General features: G+C 53.1%; 1 protein-coding gene across 1 annotated transcript in view; it reads left to right on the forward strand.

The window, feature by feature from the left end:
* Positions 1-467: 467 nt before the first annotated feature.
* Positions 468-23,728, forward strand: part of COPG1 (coat protein complex I subunit gamma 1) — a 70,125-nt gene continuing 46,864 nt past the window's right edge. The window contains exons 1-12 of the mRNA XM_075321499.1: positions 468-615; positions 5,847-5,899; positions 6,273-6,353; positions 8,154-8,225; positions 16,024-16,103; positions 16,210-16,285; positions 16,367-16,459; positions 16,954-17,040; positions 17,121-17,278; positions 17,354-17,487; positions 18,288-18,355; positions 18,465-18,653. Coding sequence (XP_075177614.1) covers positions 579-615; positions 5,847-5,899; positions 6,273-6,353; positions 8,154-8,225; positions 16,024-16,103; positions 16,210-16,285; positions 16,367-16,459; positions 16,954-17,040; positions 17,121-17,278; positions 17,354-17,487; positions 18,288-18,355; positions 18,465-18,653 — 1,128 coding nt within the window. The 5' untranslated portion in view covers positions 468-578. The remainder of the gene's footprint in view (positions 616-5,846; positions 5,900-6,272; positions 6,354-8,153; positions 8,226-16,023; positions 16,104-16,209; positions 16,286-16,366; positions 16,460-16,953; positions 17,041-17,120; positions 17,279-17,353; positions 17,488-18,287; positions 18,356-18,464; positions 18,654-23,728) is intronic.

Genomic DNA, 23,728 nt, shown 5'->3' on the forward strand with positions numbered 1-23,728 from the left:
TATTTTTTATCTAAGGGAAAGATGAAAATTAGGCAAAAATCTGCTAAAAACGAGAAAAAAAATGCAATAATCAACCCGACCTAAAGAGTGTTTTGACTTTGGGCAAATTGTACAAACCGCGTGCGTCTTCTTTCTTGGAAATTGGCGACACACGAACCCCAAATGGATGAAAATTGATAATTATTTTTTAAAGACCGACATGTACATAATACGCAGCCAACTGTGCCCTTACAAATATAACTCAACCCTCAAAAATATAAAAAGGGGAGAAAAAACCCCAACAAATTGCATCTGTGGCAGATTGCATGCGACGTCTCTTCAATCTGCATTATAAACTGCAGCACAAAAAGGATTTCCATCACTGCGCATGCGCGTTAACGCTGGGTTGAATGGGAACTGCCCGTACGACAGTGTCGTAAAGTGCCGTAAGCGCGCATGCGTGAACCACACCGGCCTATGGATCCCCGACGTTCCCTCTCCTTTCCTAGCACGCATGCGCGGACTGTGTTGTCAGGGGTGACGTGTCCCGGTGACAGCCTGGCAGGAAGTGGCGGAGCTCGTTCCAGGGAGTCGTGAAGATGCTGAAGAAGTTCGATAAGAAGGACGAGGAGTCCGGTGAGGGGCTGAGGCGTCATGGCGGCTGTGAGGAGCCAGGCCTTGTACCGAGCATGAAAGGGGAACCACAAGTCCCAGTGTGCTGTGTGCCAGCCCTGCGGGGCATGCTGGGACTTGTAGTGTACTTTCTATAGTGTGGGTTCTGTAGCTTACTTGGGGTGCTTCCCCCCAGGTCGTATTCATGGGGGAGCTGTTGGGGTGCGCTGTCCTGCTCAGGGGGGTCTCTGCGATAGGACCCTTCCTATCTAAACTTTATCGTCCATTCAGTGCCCTGAGATCTCTTATAACAGATGTACCCCTTTATTCTCTTAAAGGGATATCCCATAGTTATGGCCTCTGTGCCTCACTAAGGCTGCTTTCACATTTGTGTTCTTTCCCTTCAGTCGCAATCTGCCGCTATGGAAAACAGCGCAATCTGTTAACGGATTGCACTGTTTCCCATAGACGTGTTTTGACGATCCATTGTGACTGATGGCCTTGCGTTGCATCCACCGGCCGACGCTTCAGTCATGGAATGACCGACCGTCATCGGGAAAGAAAGCAGAATGTAACGTTTTTTGGAGTGACGGATCTGTTTTTAGCAACACACCATGCTCAGAAGTGGAAATGCCTGCGTGTGTGCTGTGATGATGGGTGCGGTAGTGCCGGTGTGTGTGCGGTGATGTTAGGGGCGGTAGTGCCTGCGTGTCTGCGGTGATGTTAGGGGCGGTAGTGCCTGCGTGTGTGCGGTGATGATGGGGGCGGTAGTGCCTGCGTGTGTGCGGTGATGATGGGGGCGGTAGTGCCTGCGTGTGTGCGGTGATGATGGGGCAGTAGTGCCTGCGTGTGTACGGTGATGATGGGGGCGGTAGTGCCTGCGTGTGTGCGGTGATGATGGGGGCGGTAGTGCCTGCGTGTGTGCGATGATGATGGGGGCGGTAGTGCCTGCGTGTGTACGGTGATGATGGGGGCGGTAGTGCCTGCGTGTGTACGGTGATGATGGGGGCGGTAGTGCCTGCGTGTGTACGGTGATGATGGGGGCGGTAGTGCCTGCGTGTGTACGGTGATGATGGGGGCGGTAGTGCCTGCGTGTGTACGGTGATGATGGGGGCGGTAGTGCCTGCGTGTGTGCGGTGATGATGGGGCAGTAGTGCCTGCGTGTGTGCGGTGATGATGGGGCAGTAGTGCCTGCGTGTGTACGGTGATGATGGGGGCGGTAGTGCCTGCGTGTGTACGGTGATGATGGGGGCGGTAGTGCCTGCGTGTGTACGGTGATGATGGGGGCGGTAGTGCCTGCGTGTGTACGGTGATGATGGGGGCGGTAGTGCCGGTGTGTGTGCGGTGATGTTAGGGGCGGTAGTGCCTGCGTGTCTGCGGTGATGTTAGGGGCGGTAGTGCCTGCGTGTGTGCGGTGATGATGGGGGCGGTAGTGCCTGCGTGTGTGCGGTGATGATGGGGGCGGTAGTGCCTGCGTGTGTGCGGTGATGATGGGGCAGTAGTGCCTGCGTGTGTACGGTGATGATGGGGGCGGTAGTGCCTGCGTGTGTGCGATGATGATGGGGGCGGTAGTGCCTGCGTGTGTACGGTGATGATGGGGGCGGTAGTGCCTGCGTGTGTACGGTGATGATGGGGGCGGTAGTGCCTGCGTGTGTACGGTGATGATGGGGGCGGTAGTGCCTGCGTGTGTACGGTGATGATGGGGGCGGTAGTGCCTGCGTGTGTACGGTGATGATGGGGGCGGTAGTGCCTGCGTGTGTGCGGTGATGATGGGGCAGTAGTGCCTGCGTGTGTACGGTGATGATGGGGGCGGTAGTGCCTGCGTGTGTACGGTGATGATGGGGGCGGTAGTGCCTGCGTGTGTACGGTGATGATGGGGGCGGTAGTGCCTGCGTGTGTACGGTGATGATGGGGGCGGTAGTGCCTGCGTGTGTACGGTGATGATGGGGGCGGTAGTGCCTGCGTGTGTACGGTGATGATGGGGGCGGTAGTGCCTGCGTGTGTACGGTGATGATGGGGGCGGTAGTGCCTGCGTGTGTACGGTGATGATGGGGGCGGTAGTGCCTGCGTGTGTACGGTGATGATGGGGGCGGTAGTGCCTGCGTGTGTACGGTGATGATGGGGGCGGTAGTGCCTGCGTGTGTACGGTGATGATGGGGGCGGTAGTGCCTGCGTGTGTACGGTGATGATGGGGGCGGTAGTGCCTGCGTGTGTACGGTGATGATGGGGGCGGTAGTGCCTGCGTGTGTACGGTGATGATGGGGGCGGTAGTGCCTGCGTGTGTACGGTGATGATGGGGGCGGTAGTGCCTGCGTGTGTGCCGTGATGATGGGGCGGTAGTGCCTGCGTGTGTGCCGTGATGATGGGGGCGGTAGTGCCTGCGTGTGTGCCGTGATGATGGGGGCGGTAGTGCCTGCGTGTGTGCCGTGATGATGGGGGCGGTAGTGCCTGCGTGTGTGCCGTGATGATGGGGGCGGTAGTGCCTGCGTGTGTGCCGTGATGATGGGGGCGGTAGTGCCTGCGTGTGTGCCGTGATGATGGGGGCGGTAGTGCCTGCGTGTGTGCCGTGATGATGGGGGCGGTAGTGCCTGCGTGTGTGCCGTGATGATGGGGGCGGTAGTGCCTGCGTGTGTGCCGTGATGATGGGGGCGGTAGTGCCTGCGTGTGTGCCGTGATGATGGGGCGGTAGTGCCTGTGTGGGTGCCCATTTTTTTTAACGGATCCACAATCTGCAACGGTCACATCAGCCACAAAACTGACTGTGACTGATGAAAAACAACACAAGTGTGAAAGCAGCCTGACACATGACAGTGGGGGTCCCCTCTCTTTGTGAGCCCCTTTACTTTGTGTATTGTAGGATTGCCATCCACACACACGTCTTATTAGAAGGGTCACTGGACCCCGCTCACATCTGCATCGGAGCTGAACACAGCTGATGAAGCTTCGACCCCACACGTGTCCCGAGACGCCTGCACAATCTCCAGGAATCAGGCCCAAGTCTCATCAGGATAGTGGGGTCGTAACATCATCGGCAGGACTCGGTTCCATTGCAGAATTGGAGGCAGCCGCAGTACCCCTTTAAGAGCATATTTATCGAAGCGGTGCCCAGTCCACGCCATTGACTTATACGGGGGTCCGTCATTTTCTGCAAAGATGTCAGGGATTGTGATGGGGAAAATAGCGCTGCACGTGACGTAGTTACATAGATATTTTTATTAGCCATTAAAAGGCATCATGACTATAGATTATTTTGTTTCTTCCACTGAGAGCTTGGACATAGGATGCCTTTTTTGCGTCCGAAACGCGTAGTCATGAGCTGTTGCTGCAGGCTTTTGGTATTAAACATGGATCTGTCTTCTGTATTTTAAAATTTTGTCAATAAAGCTAATTGATTTTGCCTGATTTTTTTTTTTTTGGAGCTAGATTTTTTTCTATTACCCATTTGGAGAGCAATTAATACTTATGTAGTTATACAGTCAAAAGGATAAAATAATAATAATTACTTATATTGCACCATTAATGCCACAGCGCTTTAGATACATTAGCAACTCTGGGCGGCACGGTGGCTCAGTGGTTAACACTGAAGTCTTGTGGTGGCTCAGTGGTTAGCACTGCAGTTTTGTGGTGCCTCAGTGGTTAGCACTGCAGTTTTGTGGTGCCTCAGTGGTTAGCAGTGTAGTCTTGTGGCTCAGTGGTTAGCACTGCAGTCTTGCAGCGCTGGGGTCCTGGGTTCTAATCCCACCAAGGACAACATCTGCAAGGAGTTTGTATATTCTCCCCGTGTTGGCGTGGGTTTCCTCCGGGTTCTTCGGTTTCCTCCCACACTCCAAAGACATTCTGATAGGGAATTTAGATTGTGAGCCCCAATTGGGACAGAGTTACCAATGTGTGCAAAGTGCCCTGGAATTAATAGCGCTATATAAGTGAATAAATATTATATATAACTCTGTCCCCATTGGGGCTCACAATCTAAAATTCCTATCAGTATGTTTTTGGAGTGTGGGAGGAAACCGGAGTACCCGGAGGAAACCCACGCCAACACGGGGAGAACATACAAACTCCTTGCAGATGTTTCCCTTGGCGGGATTTGAACTTAGGATCCCAGCGCTGCAAGACTGCAGTGCTAACCACTGAGCCACTATACAGTGCTAACCACTGAGCCACTGTGCCACCCAGAAGACACATTTTCATCAAGCTCAACCGAGGGACCAGGAATAAACGGAAGGGCTGAAGGTACAACCACAAGGCATGATCCGGTCTGCCACAAAGAGCGAGTCCCTCACACCTGGTCCCAGTTATGGAGCCACTGGACCAAACCATTACATAATTATATTATTGTCTTCTTCATCTGAGCCTTTTTGAAAGTCATTGGTTCCTGCTGTGACTCCTAATATTTTATATAGTTTCTGCTCTTACAGTAAAGAACCAGCTCCTGAGGTCGACTGCTCCACAGATAAAGGACCTGTGCCCTAGTCTTAGTAGCTTTTTGGATGCAGAGTCGTTTTGGTGCGTCCAAAATGCTGTGTTGTATAGTAGAAGCACAGTGAATGGGATTTATAGAAATCCCATGCCCACTGTGCTTCTTTTTAATACCGCGTAAACTAATCTGATGCGCGGCTTTCCAAACCGCAGCGTGTTCATTTATTCTTGCGGCGACATGAGTGTTTTCAGTGGGAGAACACGGGCGAAAATATGCTGTGACCAGAATCCTGATGGTGGCCGTGGATAATGCGTTCTTCCACCCAGGACTCTAGTGTCTCTGGAAAATGAATCATTCTGCATCCAGAACGCATAGAAGCCTGATTGTGGCCACATACCCTAATAGTGCTCCTGGCAATGAAGCACTGTCCCCTCTGGAGGGAGCGCCCCCTCGTCTTTTTTTATTGGGCTTTACCTGAGATCACTTATGACTGTACTATTAGTATAGTCCATTTATGACAATTCTTCCTCTAGTAAATTTGTGATATAGATGCCTAATAAAGCTCTAGTCTGGAACTCATGGGAGGTGAAAAGAATAATCCGCTTTCTATGATATATGTCAATCCTGACAAGAGTCAAAAAGCCGCTCTCAACTCCTTCAACAGGTGGATGGAGCCCTTTTGTCGCACATCCCAGCACACATAGTGCTGTAGCCCTACAGGCTTTTCGTGTATGAGTGTCTTTTTTCTGAGGTTATTTTCAAGCTTGTGTTTAATTACATGAGGTTCTAGCTTCATCTCAATAATAAGTGATAATTTTTATTTCTGGGATTTCAGGTGGCAGCTCCAATCCTTTCCAGCACTTGGAGAAAAGTGCAGTTCTCCAGGAGGTGAGTTTCTATGTTTTCACAGTCACAGACCAGTGTAATACCAGCGTCACCAGAGCGACTTAATGAGGATGGGAAAGAAGCCACATAATCACTAAGACACAAACACTCGGACGCTCCATATTACATATGATACAGTAGGGCTGCAGATATAGACGGAAAATTTGTAGAATATCAGTTTTTAGTGCACGTGTTACCACGGACCTCACACTTGACAATGTGAAAGATGAAAATCGCAGCTTACAGCAACATGTCCATGACTAAAACCACTGTAGTGTTTAATGCTATTCCGGTGTCCTAAAGGTTACACCAAAGGTGCCATTCTGTTACACATTTGGCCAAATTGTCTCATTGTCTATTATGTTTTTACTTTTAGGCTCGATTGTTTAATGAGACTCCCATCAATCCCCGAAAATGTGCTCACATCCTGACCAAGGTCCTGTATCTGATAAACCAGGTATGTCTCCTGCATTACATCAAGTGCTATAGGAGGATTTCTGTGCAGCTACTAGCAGCGATACATGGAACACTGGGCTGGGGCAGCGTCAGTGCGGGTCCCTGGGCTCGGGCGGCGTCGGTGCGGTGCCCTGGGCTCGGGAGGCGTCAGTGCGGGGCCCTGGGCTGGGGCGGCGTCAGTGCGGGGCCCTGGGCTGGGGCGGCGTCAGTGCGGGTCCCTGGGCTGGGGCGGCGTCAGTGTGGGTCCCTGGGCTGGGGCGGCGTCAGTGTGGGTCCCTGGGCTGGGGGCGGCGTCAGTGCGGGTCCCTGGGCTGGGGCGGCGTCAGTGCGGGTCCCTGGGCTGGGGTGGCGTCAGTGCGGGTCCCTGGGCTGGGGCGGCGTCAGTGCGGGTCCCTGGGCTGGGGCGGCGTCAGTGCGGGGCCCTGGGCTGGGGCGGCGTCAGTGCGGGGCCCTGGGCTGGGGCGGCGTCAGTGCGGGGCCCTGGGCTGGGGCGGCGTCAGTGCGGGGCCCTGGGCTGGGGCGGCGTCAGTGCGGGGCCCTGGGCTGGGGCGGCGTCGGTGCGGGGCCCTGGGCTGGGGCGTCGTCGGTGCGGGGCCCTGGGCTGGGGCGGCGTCGGTGCGGGGCCCTGGGCTGGGGCGGCGTCGGTGCGGGGCCCTGGGCTGGGGCGGCGTCGGTGCGGGGCCCTGGGCTGGGGCGGCGTCGGTGCGGGGCCCTGGGCTGGGGCGGCGTCGGTGCGGGGCCCTGGGCTGGGGCGGCGTCGGTGCGGGGCCCTGGGCTGGGGCGGCGTCGGTGCGGGGCCCTGGGCTGGGGCGGCGTCGGTGCGGGGCCCTGGGCTGGGGCGGCGTCGGTGCGGGGCCCTGGGCTGGGGCGGCGTCGGTGCGGGGCCCTGGGCTGGGGCGGCGTCGGTGCGGGGCCCTGGGCTGGGGCGGCGTCGGTGCGGGGCCCTGGGCTGGGGCGGCGTCGGTGCGGTGCCCTGGGCTCGGGCGGCGCCGGTGCGGTGCCCTGGGCGGGGGTGCTGTGTAGTGTGGGTCCCTGGGCTGGGGCGGCGTCGGTGCGGTGCCCTGGGCTGGGGCGGCGTCGGTGCGGGTCCCTGGGCTGGGGCGGCGTCAGTGTGGGTCCCTGGGCTGGGGCGGCGTCAGTGCGGGTCCCTGGGCTGGGGCGGCGTCAGTGCGGGTCCCTGGGCTCGGGCGGCGTCGGTGCGGTGCCCTGGGCTCGATTGGCGCCGGTGCGGTGCCCTGGGCAGGGGTGGCGTCAGTGGGGGTCCCTGGGCTGGGGCGGCGTCAGTGGGGGTCCCTGGGCTGGGGCGGCGTCAGTGCGGGGCCCTGGGCTCGGGCGGCGTCATTGCGGGGCCCTGGGCTGGGGCGGCGTCAGTGCGGGCCCCTGGGCTGGGGCGGCGTTAGTGCATGTGCTCACATGGGTTGAGTTATTATTGAGTTATTATTATGAGTTCATTCAAAGCTTGTTTTGCGAAGTGAACGCTGCCAATCAAATGTGAATGAAAGCCCTCAGGAAAGGGGCACCACAGTTTTGGACATGTCAATGATCCACCAAAGCCTCCTCTTTTTGCAAGTAAAAGTATTTGTCTCAGCCACTGTACAACTAACAGGCACAGTGCTAGTTTGATTTTAATAAAGGCGAAGTCCCCGATATCGGTGTGTAGATCATTAGTGATTCATGGAGGGGGTCAGACTCAGAACTTATTTTTTTTTGCTGTGGTCTTTTGATAAACTTTCTCCCTCATTAAGCTGCGTTCTGGTCTCCTCTATACACTGTACACATCGGTCTTTTCTGTTCCTCGCAGGGGGAGCACATGGGAGCCACAGAAGCTACAGAAGCTTTTTTTGCAATGACCAAATTGTTCCAGTCAAATGATGTAAGTGATTCCTGCAACGTCTAGAAACCTTGTAATTGTGTGCGGCCCCAGTCCTGTCCCTAAATGCAGAACGTAGATTAAGGTCCAGGGTTGCAATGAAGTATTTTATATAACTGACACAGACCCAAGACCAGTTAGAAGAGAGGCCTGATGCCATGTTATAATCTCTCTTCATTTTGTATGCTGAAGGTATACATCTTGAGTGACAGAAGTTTTAACCCCTTCACGACCGGCCGATTTTTCGCTTTCCGTTTTTTTTTTTCGCCATTCTTTTTCTGAGAGACGTAACTTTTTTATTTTTCAGTCAATATGGTCATGTGAGGGCTCATTTTTTTGCGCAACGAGCTGTACTTTTAAATGAAACCATCAGTTTTACCATATAGTGTACTGGAAAACAGCAAAAAAATTCCAAATGCAAAAAAAGTGCGATAGCACTATTGTTTTTGAGATATTTTATTCACTGTGTTCACTATATGGTAAAACTGATGTGTGGGTGTGAGGCCTCAGGTCAGTGCGAGTTCGTAGACACCAAACATGTGTAGGTTTACTTTTATATAAGGGGTTAAAAATAAATCAGATGTTTGTCCGAAAAAAGTGGCGCACGTTTTACGCCATATTCCGTGACCCGTAACGTTCTCATTTTTCGGGATCTATGGCTCAGTGACGGCTTATTTTTTGCGTCTCGAGCTGACGTTTTTAACGGTACAATTTTTGCGCAGATGCTACGTTTTGATTGCCTCTTATTGCATTTTGCTCAAAAGTTGTGGCAACAAAAAAACGTCGTTTTGGCGTTTGGAATTCTTTTGCCGCTACGCCGTATACTGATCAGATTAATTGATTTTATATTTTGATAGATCGGGCGTTTTTGAACGCAGCGATACCAAATGTGTGTATATTTCTTCAGCGCTCTATTGGGAGACCCAGACGATTGGGGTATAGCTACTGCCCTCTGGAGGCCACACAAAGCACTACATCAAAAGTGCAAGGCCCCTCCCCCTCTGGCTATACCCCCCCCCCCCCCGTGGTATCACGGGTTCTCCAGTTTTAGCTTTGTGTGCGAAGGAGGTCAGACATTCCATGCATAGCTCCACAGATTTTAGTCAGCAGTAGCTGCTGACTATTTCGGATGGAAGAAAAGAGGACACATATAGTGTCCCCAGCATGCTCCCTTCTCACCCCTGGATGGTGTTGTAAGGTTGAGGTACCTATTGCTGGTACAGGGCTGGAGCCTGACATGCTGTTTTCCTTCCACATCCCCTGGTAGGGCTCTGTGGAAGTGGGATCCTGCCGGCCTCTCAGCTCTGACGCCGGGCTCCATCCACAGACCCATTAGAACCTGATGGAGACGGAGCAGGAGTACGATCAGGGACAGGCCCTGCATCATACAGGTACTCTGTGTCCCCGGCAGGCACAGACACACTCCGGGCTGGCTGGGTGTTGTAGTGCGCCGGGGACCGCAACGTTGGAGTTGGTGTCCCTACAGATTACTGGGGGATTTTTTGTGTATGGGAACGCAGCGCCGACCCCCTCTGGACCGGGCGGCGCTGCTGTGACTTGTGGTGCGCCGGGGATCCGCCGTCCGCGCTTTTACGGCGGCGGCGGTTATAAATTGAGTCCCCGGCTTTTTGGGCCTAGGACGCCGGCAGCTCCGATTCGTTCCCGCCCCCACCCTGTCATTCAGGGTAGGGGAGAGACGCTGTTCGCTAGCAGCGACGAGGGCTGGAGCCTGATTTACATGCTCCAGCCCTCACACTAGGCACAGAGGGAAGCAGGCTTCCCGCTCTTAGCCAGGAACGCCCAGGGCCCGCCCCCCTTCTCTCTCAGGACGCCGGCAGCCATTACATGCAGTCTGGCTGGAGGAAGGACGCAAGGCTCTGGGAGACCTGGACTAGGGGCTATCTGGCGACCACACACCCGCTTTTTAAGCGGGCGGTAAGCGATTTTTCTGTGCTGGTCCCTCTAGTGCCTCACGGTGTATCGGTGTACTGTGTAGGATATAGAGATATTGTATTTCTTGCACTGTGAGGTCGCTTCTGGCTGCATCTCCCAGATCCCTCTGTGGAAGCAACAACATGCCATCCTCAAAACGCAAGGCGGCCAAGGCTAGGGCTGTGTATACTGCGTGTGCTGCATGTGGGGCTAATCTACCAGCAGGCTCCGATGACCCCCATTGTGTGCAATGCTCCGACCCGGTGCTGCTTCGCCAGCCGGAGTCCGGAGGGGTAGTGACCCAGGCTGAGACGCTTGTAAGTTCTGCCCCGGTGACAGGGACAGACTTTGCAGTTTTTGCTGATAATATGTCTGTGTCTATGGCAAAAATCCTTGAAACCTTGCAATCTATGCATGGGGCTCAGTCTTTGGGCACGGCGAGGCCTCTGTCCTCAGGTCCCCCTCACTTGGAATTAATCCAGCCCACAGGGGGGTCCCCGGCTTCACAGGCCGAGGATTATGACTCAGATGATAGCCCCAGCCACCCTAAGCGAGCTCGCTGGGAAAGACCCTCGACGTCATCACACTGCTCAGGGTCTCAGCGCAATCAGTCTCCCTGTGATGTGTCTGATGAGAGTGATCAGGAATCCATTCCTGGAACCCCTCTCAACCTGGATACCCCTGATGGGGATACCATGGTAAACGACCTTATCTCAGCCATCAATAGGCTGTTGGATATTTCTCCCCCAGCCCCTTCAGCAGAAGAGGCGGCTGCGGAGCAGGAGAAGTTTCGTTTCCTTTATCCCAAGCGTAAATTGAGTGCTTTGTTGGATCACGCTGACTTCAGAGAATCAATCCAGAAGCACGACGCTCACCCAGAAAGGCGTTTTTCTAAACGATCTAAAGATACGCGTTTCCCTTTCCCCCCTGAGGTGGTCAAGCGCTGGACACAGTGTCCAAAGGTAGACCCCCCGATTTCCAAACTCGCAGCTAGGTCCATAGTTGCAGTGGAGGATGGCGCTTCACTTAAAGATGCCAATGTCAGACAGATGGACCTTTGGTTAAAATCTGTCTATGAAGCTATCGGCGCGTCGTTTGCTCCGGCATTCGCAGCCGTATGGGCACTCCAGGCTATTTCAGCTGGCTTAGCAAAAGTGGATGCTATCATACATCCAGCAGTGCCGCAAGTGGCGCACCTTACCACGCAGATGTCGGCGTTTGCGTCTTACGCTATCAATGCGGTCCTAGAATCTACCAGTCGCACCTCAATGGCGTCTGCCAATTCGGTAGTTTTGCGCAGAGCCTTGTGGTTAAAGGACTGGAAAGCAGATGCTGGTTCCAAAAAATGTTTAACCAGTTTGCCTTTATCTAGAGATAGACTGTTTGGCGAGCCATTGGCTGATATCATTAAGCAGTCCAAGGGTAAAGACTCCTCTTTACCACAACCCAGAACAACCAAACCTCAGCAGAAAAAGTGGCAGCAGAGGTTTCAGTCCTTTCGAGGTTCGGGCAAGACACCATTTACCTCGTCCAAAGGGACTCAGAGGACGCAAAGAAACTCAGATTCGTGGCGGGCTCACACGCGCCCCAAGAAAGCAAATGGAGGTACCGCTTCCAAAGCGGCTACCTCATGACTTCCAGCCCCCTCCCTCCGCATCGCCGGTCGGGGGCAGGCTCTCCCGCTTTTCCGGCATTTGGATGTCACAGGTCAAAGACCGGTGGGTGACGGACATTTTGTCTCGCGGGTACAGAATCGAGTTCAATTCTCGTCCTCCAGCTCGGTTCTTCAGAACCTCCCCACATCCAGACCGAGCAGATGCTCTGCTGCAGGCGGTGGACTCCCTAAGAGCGGAAGGAGTGGTGATCCCAGTCCCTCCTCAGGAACAAGGGCAAGGGTTTTACTCCAATCTCTTTGTGGTTCCAAAGAAGGACGGCTCGTTCCGTCCTGTTCTGGACCTAAAACGGCTCAACAAACATGTGCACGCCAGGAAGTTCCGGATGGAAACCCTGCGTTCTGTCATTGCCTCAATGTCCAGAGGAGACTTCCTTGCCTCAATAGACATCAAAGATGCTTATCTCCACGTGCCAATTGCTACAGAACATCACCGTTTTCTACGTTTTGTGATAGGAGACGACCATTTTCAGTTCGTAGCTCTGCCATTTGGTCTGGCGACAGCCCCACGGGTCTTCACCAAGGTCATGGCGGCGGTGGTAGCAGTCTTGCACTCTCAGGGACACTCGGTGATCCCTTACCTAGACGATTTATTGGTCAAAGCTCCCTCTCAAGAGGCATGTCAGCACAGCCTGAATGCTACGCTGGAGACCCTACAGTCTTTCGGATGGATCATCAACTTTCCAAAGTCGATCCTATCACCGACTCAATCACTAACGTATCTTGGCATGGAGTTTCATACTCTAGCAGCGATAGTGAAGCTTCCGCTGAACAAGCAGCGGTCACTACAGACAGGGGTGCAATCTCTCCTGCAGGGCCAGTTGCATCCCTTGCGGCGCCTCATGCATTTCCTAGGGAAGATGGTGGCAGCCATGGAAGCAGTTCCCTTTGCGCAGTTTCATCTGCGCCCACTTCAATGGGACATTCTCCGCCAATGGGACGGGAAGTCAACGTCCCTGGACAGGAAAGTCTCGCTTTCCCAGACGGCCAAGGACTCCCTACAATGGTGACTCCTTCCCACCTCATTGTCTCAGGGAAGATCCTTCCTGCCCCCATCCTGGGCAGTAGTCACGACAGATGCGAGTCTGTCAGGGTGGGGAGCAGTATTTCTCCACCACAGGGCTCAGGGGACGTGGACTCCGCAGGAGTCCACCCTTCAGATCAATGTTCTGGAGATCAGGGCAGTGTATCTTGCTCTACTGGCCTTCCAACAGTGGCTGGAAGGAAAGCAGATCCGAATCCAATCGGACAACTCCACAGCGGTGGCATACATCAACCACCAAGGAGGGACGCGCAGTCGGCAAGCCTTCCAAGAAGTCCGGCGCATTCTAATGTGGGTGGAGGACAGAGCATCCACCATATCCGCGGTTCACATCCCAGGCGTAGAAAACTGGGAAGCAGACTTCCTCAGTCGCCAGGGCATGGACGCAGGGGAATGGTCCCTTCACCCGGACGTGTTTCAGGAAATCTGTCGCCGCTGGGGAGTGCCGGACGTCGACCTAATGGCATCCCGGCACAACAACAAGGTCCCGGCATTCATGGCGAGGTCGCGCGATCAAAGAGCTCTGGCGGCAGACGCCTTGGTTCAAGATTGGTCGCAGTTTCAGCTCCCATACGTGTTTCCGCCTCTGGCGCTCTTGCCCAGAGTGCTACGCAAGATCAGATCCGAGTGCAGCCGCATCATACTCGTCGCTCCAGACTGGCCGAGGAGGTCGTGGTATCCGGATCTGTGGCATCTCACGATCGGTCGACCGTGGTCACTGCCAGACCGACCAGACTTACTGTCCCAAGGGCCGTTTTTCCATCAGAATTCTGCGGCCCTGAACCTGACTGTGTGGCCATTGAGTCCTGGATCCTAGCATCTGCAGGATTATCTCAAGGAGTCGTTGCCACAATGAGACAAGCTAGAAAGTCGAATTCGGCTAAGATCTACCACAGAACGTGGAAGATTTTCTTATCCTGGTGCTCTGCTCAGGGAGTGTCTCCCTGGCCATTTGCATTGCCCAAGTTTCTTTCCTTCCTGCAATCGGGGTTAGAAAAGGGCTTGTCGCTCAGCTCCCTTAAAGGGCAAGTTTCGGCACTATCCGTGTTTTTTCAGAAGCGTCTAGCACGTCTTTCTAAGGTGCGCACGTTCCTGCAGGGGGTCTGTCATATTGTGCCCCCGTACAAGCGGCCGTTAGATCCATGGGATCTGAACAGGGTACTAGTTGCTCTCCAGAAGCCGCCCTTCGAGCCTCTGAAGGAAGTTTCCTTTTCTCGGCTGTCACAGAAAGTGGCGTTTCTTGTTGCGATCACATCGCTTCGGCGAGTGTCTGAGCTGGCAGCTCTGTCATCCAAGGCTCCCTTCCTGGTGTTCCACCAGGACAAGGTAGTGCTGCGCCCTATTCCGGAGTTTCTCCCTAAGGTCGTATCCTCTTTTCATCTTAATCAGGATATATCCTTGCCTTCTTTTTGTCCTCATCCGGTTCACCGGTATGAAAAGGACTTACGTTTGCTAGATCTGGTGAGAGCACTCAGAATCTACATTTCCCGCACGGCGCCCATGCGCCGTGCCGATGCACTTTTTGTCCTTGTCGCTGGTCCGCGCAAGGGGTTGCAGGCTTCTAAAGCCACCCTGGCTCGATGGATCAAAGAACCAATTCTAGAGGCCTACCGTTCTGCGGGGCTTCCGGTTCCTTCAGGGCTAAAAGCCCACTCAACCAGAGCCGTGGGTGCGTCCTGGGCATTACGTCACCAGGCTTCGGCTCAACAGGTGTGCCAGGCAGCTACCTGGTCCGGTCTGCACACTTTCACCAAGCATTATCAGGTGCATACCTATGCTTCGGCGGATGCCAGCTTAGGTAGAAGAGTCCTGCAGGCGGCAGTGACACCCCCGTAGGGGAGGGCTGTTTTGCAGCTCTAACATGAGGTATTTCTTTACCCACCCAGGGACAGCTTTTGGACGTCCCAATCGTCTGGGTCTCCCAATAGAGCGCTGAAGAAGAAGGGAATTTTGTTACTTACCGTAAATTCCTTTTCTTCTAGCTCTTATTGGGAGACCCAGCACCCGCCCTGTTGTCCTTCGGGATGTTTTTTTGTTGTTTGCGGGTACACATGTTGTTCATGTTGAACGGTTTTTCAGTTCTCCGATGTTATTCGGAGTTAATTTGTTTAAACCAGTTATTGGCTTCCTCCTTCTTGCTTTGGCACTAAAACTGGAGAACCCGTGATACCACGGGGGGGGTATAGCCAGAGGGGGAGGGGCCTTGCACTTTTGATGTAGTGCTTTGTGTGGCCTCCAGAGGGCAGTAGCTATACCCCAATCGTCTGGGTCTCCCAATAAGAGCTAGAAGAAAAGGAATTTACGGTAAGTAACAAAATTCCCTTCTTTTTATTTTTTTAATTCTTTAATTTTCAATGGGGTGAATGGGGGGTGATTTGAACTTTTTAGGTTTTTTCTTTTTTTTTTTTTTTTAATTTTTTAAAACTTTTTTTAACTTTTTTTTTTATTTTACTAGTCCCCCCTAGGGGGCTATTGCGATCAGCAATCCGATCGTTCTGCACTATCTGCTGATCACAGCTACAGAGCTGTAAACAGCAGATACGCTCTCTTTCACTGTGCCGTGGGCACAGCGAAAGTGAAAGCAATTCATGTGTAGTACAGGAGTCATCACATGACCCTGTGCTACCATGACAACTACCTGAAGTCACGTGATTGCGTCACGTGACTTCCGGTATCGGGCGGTAAGTAAAAGCTTACCGCGATCGCACTTATAATGGCGCTGTCACATATTGACAGCGCCATTTAAGGGGTTAAACAGCACGAGCAGATAACGATTCTGCTCGTGCCTTGCAGGCACACATCTCGGCTGTGAAAATCAGCTGAGATGTGCGCCGATCGCGGCATGCTGCCCCCGGCAGACCACGGGCAGTAACGTTATGACCGCTAGGACGTAATTTTATGGCCCGCGGTCGTTAAGGGGTTAAAAAAAAAGTAGATAACAAGTATGGCAACATACATAGGGAGCAATGAATACTCTTTTTGCTTCCGTTAGTTAATTGTGCCCAATGCTACTTTCAGTAAAGGTGACTAGAGATTTTTCAGCACAAACAACAAAAGCGTTGATATAAGAAGCCTGAGGATTGGTTCCCATACATTTCTGCAACTTTTTTTTTTTTTTTTATTATTGATACAATCCTATTGTTTTTCTCCTTTAGCCGACCCTGCGCAGGATGTGCTACCTCACCATAAAGGAGATGGCGGGTATCTCTGAGGATGTGATCATTGTCACCAGTAGGTACGTTCAGCCGTCTATTACGTTTTGCTCTTTTTTGTTATAAATGAAACAAGTGAGTTTCGGTATAATTTACGGTACAGTTTATAGGTTGATATTTCACTTGCAGTTTAACCAAAGACATGACCGGGAAAGATGACAGCTACAGAGGACCGGCCGTGAGAGCCTTGTGTAAAATCACCGATGTAAGTCATGTTCCCTGCTTTTCGGTTTGTCCTCCTTTTTTACCAGTTTCCCATTGTCACGCCGTGCCTGTGTTTTCTCAGAGCACCATGCTGCAGGCCATTGAACGCTACATGAAACAGGCCATTGTGGATAAGGTGCCAAGCGTGTCCAGCTCAGCCCTGGTCTCCTCTCTGGTAGGTCAAAGGGTATGTGCACACGCTGCGTTTTTTTTTTTGACGCAGCGTTTTTGTGCGTTTTTGGCCGCTAAAAACGCACAAAAACGCACCAGCAGCAAAAAAAAGCGGCAAAAAAGCATGCGTTTTTACCGCGTTTTGGTGTATTTTTGGCTGCGTTTTGCTGCGTTTTTCCAATGCATTGCATGGGGAAATACGCAGGAAAGAATTGACGTCCATTTTTTTAAGCTCAAAAACACAGCTTAAAAAAAAGTTGTGTGCGGACAGCAAAAATGAAAACTCATAGACTTTGCTGGGGAAGCCAATTCATGCAGTTTTGAGGCCAAAAACGCACCCGAAAAATGCACAAAAACACCGTGAAAAACTCACTGTGTGCACATAGCCTTACATCGGTTTTACCAGGTCATAACGACCACGTGGGTTCTAGCAAAAACAAACGAAACAAATGCATAATGATGATTATTTTTTTTTTTCATGGTGTTTAACCCCCTCAGCACTTGCTGAAGACCAGTTTTGACGTAGTGAAGCGGTGGGTGAATGAAGCGCAGGAAGCGGCCTCCAGCGATAACATCATGGTGCAGGTGAGCTGCATATAAATGCCCCTGTGATTGCAGAATGTATCACGTAGGGAATAATCGCCTCCCGTCCTCTCGCTCCTCAGTACCACGCTCTTGGATTGCTGTATCACGTCCGTAAGAACGATCGTCTCTCCGTCAACAAGATGCTGAGTAAGTTTATGCGTCACGGCCTGAAGTCTCCATTCGCCTACTGTATGATGATTCGGGTGGCCAGCAAACTCCTGGAGGAGGAAGATGGCAAGTAAGTGGCTCAGTGATTAGGTAATTCCTGGATAAAGTGTGTGAGAATGGATAGTAACTTTATATTCCTTTCCAGCCGGGACAGTCCTTTGTTTGATTTCATTGAGAGCTGCCTGAGAAACAAACATGAAATGGTGGTTTATGAAGCTGCTTCTGCCATCGTTAACCTGCCCTCCTGCACTGCCAAAGAGCTGGCACCCGCTGTGTCTGGTGAGTACGATTATTAGCACCATACACTGCTTAACCCCTACCCATACACGAGCTGAGCCGCTGCATACTTAGTTGGTGTTGACTGTGTTACACAGCCGGGAACTGCCTCTAATGGCAGCAATCACTGCTGTTTAACACCTTAAAGGGAATCAGTCAGCAGGTTTTTACTCTCCATCTGAGAGCAGCATAATGTAGGGTCAGAGACCCTGATTCCAGCGATGTGTCACTTATTGAGCTGTTTGCTGTCAATTTGATAAAATCAATGTTTTCTCTGCTGCAGATCAAGCAGTTATACAGAGCTCAGGAATATGCTGGGCTACGTGCAGCACACCAAGTTGTATTGATAATCTACTGCTAATTAAACAATGATTTCATAAAAGCTTCACTACGCAGCCCAGTAAGTGACACATCGCTGGAATCAGGAGCTCTGCCCATATGTTATGCTGCTCTCAGATTAGGTGGCAAAAACCTGGTGACAGGTCATCTCTAATATCGCCGTTTAAGTGCTGCGATTGCAGAACACCACCTTTCTGGTGCCCATCGCACCCTCCAACCCTCTCACTCGTGACACAATCTATTTGATCTGTGTCCATAAAAGTCCTATCTGTACAAAAAAATGGTTCCATGAGACCATTGGGAGCCCAGGGGGATGTGATGCTTTTCAGACATCAGTGAATTATTAGTTAGGGGCTAATTTAATCTGTTTGTTGGTAGAGGTCGTTAAAACCTTTTATTTCTTCCATTTTTCTTTCCACACCTATGGCCTGTACTTTGATTTAGTTCTGTCTTTTTCTCTTTAGTGTTACAGCTGTTTTGCAGTTCTCCAAAAGCCGCCCTGCGTTACGCCGCGGTCAGAACACTTAACAAGGTACAGCACTGATATCTGGTGTCATCGAATAGCTCCAATAATAACCACTTCAGCGCCTCCAAATATAAAGCTGTGACGACTGTTTATAGCTTTATCTGGATGGTTACAGGTCGCCATGAAACATCCATCAGCCGTAACCGCCTGCAACTTGGATTTAGAGAATCTGGTGACTGACTCCAATCGCAGCATTGCCACCTTGGCCATCACCACCCTGCTGAAGACTGGCAGCGAGAGCAGCATCGACCGGCTCATGAAACAGATCTCCTCTTTCATGTCTGAAATCTCAGATGAGTTCAAGGTGGGAATCGTATCTTTTAATAAAGTGGCGATCTGGTCAGCAGTATAACTTACCTATCCCATTTTCCAAATGAAGACACTAAGGAGTACTTTGCACGTTGCGACATCGCTACTGTGATATCATTGGCGCTGGTAATGACGTTGCAACGTGTAAAGCCTAGATGCACCGATAAACGATTGAAAAACCGTCGAAAATCGGTGATCTGTGTAGCGTCGGTCATTTTCATAATGTCGCACCAATAGGAGATACGATGTTGTTCCTCATTCCTGCGGCAGCACACATCACTGTGTGTGACACCGCAGGAGCGAAGAACATCTCCTTACCTGCCTCCACCGGCAATGCGGAAGGAAGTGGGCGGGATGTTTACGTCCCACTCATCTCCGCCTTTCCGCTTCTATTGGCCGCCTGCCGTGTGACGTCGCTGTGACGCCGCACAAACCGGTCCCTTAGGAAGGAGGCGGGTCGCCGGCCAGAGCGAAGTCGCAGGGCAGGTAAGTGCGTGTGAAGCTGCCGTAGCGATAATGTTCGCTACGGCAGCTATCACAAGATATCGCATGTGCGACGGGGGCGGGGACTATCGCGCTCGCCATCTTTATCGTTCCTATGGGAGACCCAGACATTGGGTGTATAGCTTCTGCCTCCGGAGGACACACAAAGTACTACACTAAAAAGTGTAGCTCCTCCCTCTGAGCATATACACCCCCTGGATAACCAAATATAGCCAGTTCAATGCTTTGTGTTCAGGAGGCACACATCCACACATGCATTCTCATCTGATTTTTGATTTTTGGAAAGAGTTTGAAGAAAAGCGAGTCCAAGCCTGGACTCCCGGCATGTCCCTTCTCACCCCACTATATCGGCGGTGTTGTTAAGGTTGATTTCAGGGCTGGGGCCTTACATGCCGCGCTCCTTCACCATCCCTCGGGCTCTGGCTTGAAGTGGGAGCCAGCACGGTTCTCCCTGCCTTGCAGGAGACCGGTCTCCATCCGCAGCCCTTCAGGATCCTGCCGGACGGAGCACTCATCCCTCAGGGACCTGGCCCTGCGTCTCACAAGCTAAGTATCTGATACGTTATTGTCGGGGGGTCCCTTGTACTTTATTGTTGGGGAGAGTGGGCTGTGTATCTATTCTGACATTTCCGGCCGGTTCTCTGGTTTTCACCCGAGAACCGCGCCAATGGTGCCTGCGCGCCGGCCGCATCGTTAAATTTAGGCCCCGGCTTCGCCTGAGGCCTAGTTTCGATTTCACTGCCCCTGCATGTCAATCATGCAGAGGGACAGTGCGGCTCCGCCCAGCGGCCGTTCGGCACAGGGGAGGGACACTCCTCTCTGAGGAAATATTCCCTCCCCTGTATATCTCCTTGGCCCTCCGGATCCCGCTCTTAGAGTAGGCCCCGCCCCCTCTCCTCGCTCCGGCGCTATTTTATCAGAGTTCTCAGAGCGATCGGCGCTGGCTGCAGCATCTCTCTGGGGGTCCGGGCTGTGGGATCTGGAGGGGCACACAAACGGTCGGGTAAGCCACAACCTCCGGTTGTGGACCTGCTTATATACTCTCTGGGGGTCATTCTAGCTCAGAGCCCCCACTTCAGCAGCATGTCTCACACGAGGTGCAAGGCTGTACTCAATATGCACTGCATGTAAGCTCGTACTGCCTGAACCGAGCACATATCCACATTGTGATGCCTGCTCTAACATGGCGGTGCCTCAGCCTGGAGTCTCATCCCCAGTGGTCTCTCAGGCTGCTCCGGCTCCGGTGGCTGAACCCCCGGCTTGGGTAGAATCCTTCTCTAAGTCTATCTCCCAGTCTTTTGCCGACTCCATGGGAGAGTTGTCCCGGACTCTGCTGAGCATGCATCAGCCCCCTTCTCAGGGCGCCTCTGCTGCTACGGCTCGCTCAGCAGAGCTCACAGAGGATCCTTCATCTGGTCCCAGACCCCGTCCTCCTAAATGGAGACGCAGGGTCCCCTCTCCTTCCTCGTCCCGCGGCTCTGATTCAAGAGCTGACTCGCAGGAGGAGGATGCCTTTACTGGGGGCTCGGACGCTACCTCCATGTGCCCCATTGATCTGTCCGAGGGTGACGCAGATGTTAGTGATTTGATTGCGTCCATTAATTCTGTACTGGACCTCAATCCGCCAGTATCAGAGGAGCAACCCTCTCTGGCAGAAAAGCACCAGTTTACCTCGCCTAGGAGAACAAGAAGTGTGTTCTTTAATCACTCCAGTTTTCAGGCCGCTGTGACCAAGCCCAGGGCCTGTCCTGACAAACGCTTCCCAAAGCGTGGTTCTGATGACTGTTTTCCCTTTCCACCAGAGGTGGTCAAGGAGTGGGCTCATTTACCAAAGGTAGACCCTCCGGTGTCTAGACTCTCAGCCCGGACAGTTGTATCAGTGGCTGATGGCACCTCTCTTAAGGATTCCACTGACCGCCAGGTTGACCTTCTGGCCAAATCTGTGTATGAGGCGGCAGGGGCCTCGTTCTCCCCGTCTTTTGCAGCAGTGTGGGCTCTCAAAGCCATCTCTGCTTCTCTAGAGGAGATGCATTCCCTCACCAGGGACTCTATGCCCGAAATGGTTGCCTTAACTTCCCAGGCTTCAGCCTTTTCATCCTATGCCATGTCTGCCATGCTGGAGGCTTCTCACCGCACTGCGGTGGCTTCGGCTAATTCCCTCGCTATCCGCAGGATCTTGTGGCTTAGAGAGTGGAAGGCAGACGCTTCTTCAAAGAAGTACCTTGCTGGGCTCCCATTTGCTGGGTCCCGGCTGTTCGGTGAACAACTGGATGAAATTATTAAGGAAGCTACTGGAGGGAAGAGTACTTCCATGCTACAAACCAAAACCAGGAAACCTGTCCAGGGCAGGAACCAGTCGAGGTTTCGTTCCTTTCGTTCCTCCAACTGGTCGTCCTCTAAGCCCCCGGCCTTGTCCACTAACTCAGCCAAGGACCAAAAACCCAACTGGCGCACGAAGCCGCGTCCTCAGAAGACCGCAGGAGCTGCTGCCACTAAGGCAGCCTCCTCTTGACTATCTGGCCGCGCCAGCAACGTCCTTGGTCGGTGGCAGGCTCTCCCACTTTGGCGACGTGTGGTTTCAACACGTCTCCGATCAGTGGGTGCGGGATATCATCTCCCACGGCTACAGGATAGAATTATCTTCCAGCCCGCCAAACAGATTTTTTTTCTCTCAACTCCCCCCTGCTCCAAGGCCGCCGCCTTCTCACAGGCCGTGGCATCCTTGCAGGCCAACGGAGTAATTGTACCGGTTCCCGCCCGGGAACGGTTCAAAGGTTTCTACTCAAATCTCTTCCTAGTCCCCAAAAAGAACGGTTCCTTCCGGCCCATCCTGGATCTCAAGCTTCTCAACAAGCATGTTCAGGTGCGGCACTTTCGCATGGAGTCTCTGCGGTCAGTCATTGCCTCAATGACCCAAGGGGATTTCCTGGCATCCATCGACATCAGAGATGCCCATCTCCATGTGCCAATTGCAGTTTCACACCAGCGTTGGCTACGTTTTGCAATCGGAGAGGAACATTTTCCAATTCGTGGCTCTCCCCTTCGGGTTAGCCACGGCCCCTCGAGTATTCACCAAGGTCATGGCAACAGTGGTTGCGGTTCTGCACCTCCAGGGGTTGGCAGTGATTCCTTACCTGGACGACCTTCTAGTCAAGGCGTCATCCAGCGCAGACTGTCAGCGGAGTGTCTCGCTCACTCTCGCCACTCTAGTCCAATTCGGGTGGCTTGTCAATCTGCCCTAGTCCACTCTGACTCCGACCCAGAAGCTCACATACCTAGGGATGCAATTCGAGACTCTGCCGGCACTTGTGAAGCTGCCCTTAGTCAAACAGCAGTCCCTCCATCTGGCGGTGCGCTCTTTGCTGAGGCCTCGCTGTCATTCCATCAGGCACCTAATGCAGGTGCTGGGTCAGATGGTGGCGTCAATGGAAGCGGTTCCCTTTGCCCAGTTCCATCTGCGTCCTCTGCAGCTGGACATTCTCCGCTGTTGGGACAAGCGGACTTCCTCCTTGCACAGGTTAGTGGCTCTGTCGCCACAGACCAGGAGCTCTCTTCAGTGGTGGCTTCGGCCCCTCTCTCTGTCTCGGGCGCTCCTTCCTGGCCCCGTCCTGGGTGGTCCTCACCACGGATGCCAGTCTATCCGGCTGGGGAGCAGTATATCTCCACCACAGAGCACAGGGCACTTGGACTCCGTCCGAATCAGCCCTCTCGATCAATGTGCTGGAAATCAGAGCTGTGCTCCTCTAGCTCTCTTAGCCTTTCACCACCTGTTGGCGGGCCGGCACATTCGAGTCCAGTCAGACAACGCGACAGCGGTTGCCTACATCAATCACCAGGGCGGGACACGCAGCCGCCTGGCAATGTTGGAGGTTCAACGCATCCTTCAGTGGACGGAGGACTCCAAGTCCACCATATCCGCAGTCCACATCCCAGGCGTGGAAAACTGGGAGGCAGATTATCTCAGCCGTCAAACCGTGGACAGCGGCGAGTGGGCTCTGCATCCGGCAGTGTTTCGGTCAATCTGCCGCAAGTGGGGCACTCCGGAAGTGGATCTAATGGCATCCCGGCACAACAACAAGGTTCCGGTTTACGTGGCTCGCTCTCACGATCCTCAGGCCTTTGCAGCGGACGTGCTGGTTCAAGATTGGTCCCAGTTTCGTCTGTCTTACGTGTTTCCCACTCTAGCTCTCTTGCCCAGAGTCCTGCGCAAGATCAGAATGGAGGGCCGTCGGGTCATCCTCATTGCTCCAGACTGGCCCAGGCGAGCTTGGTACCCAGACCTGCTCCATCTGTCCGTAGAGGTGCCGTGGCATCTTCCGGACCGCCCAGACCTTCTCTCACAAGGTCCGTTTTTTCCGCCAGAATTCTGCGGCTCTCAGATTGACGGCGTGGCTCTTGAGTCCTGGATCTTGACGACTTCTGGTATCCCTCCTGAAGTCATCTCCACTATGACTCGGGCTCGGAAGTCTTCCTCGGCCAAAATATATCACAGGACCTGGAGAATTTTCCTGTCCTGGTGTCACTCTTCCGGCCATGCTCCTTGGCCTTTTTCCTTGCCGACCCTCC

Source organism: Anomaloglossus baeobatrachus, chromosome 8 (assembly GCF_048569485.1).
Source record: "Anomaloglossus baeobatrachus isolate aAnoBae1 chromosome 8, aAnoBae1.hap1, whole genome shotgun sequence".
Taxonomy (NCBI): Eukaryota; Metazoa; Chordata; class Amphibia; order Anura; family Aromobatidae; genus Anomaloglossus; species Anomaloglossus baeobatrachus.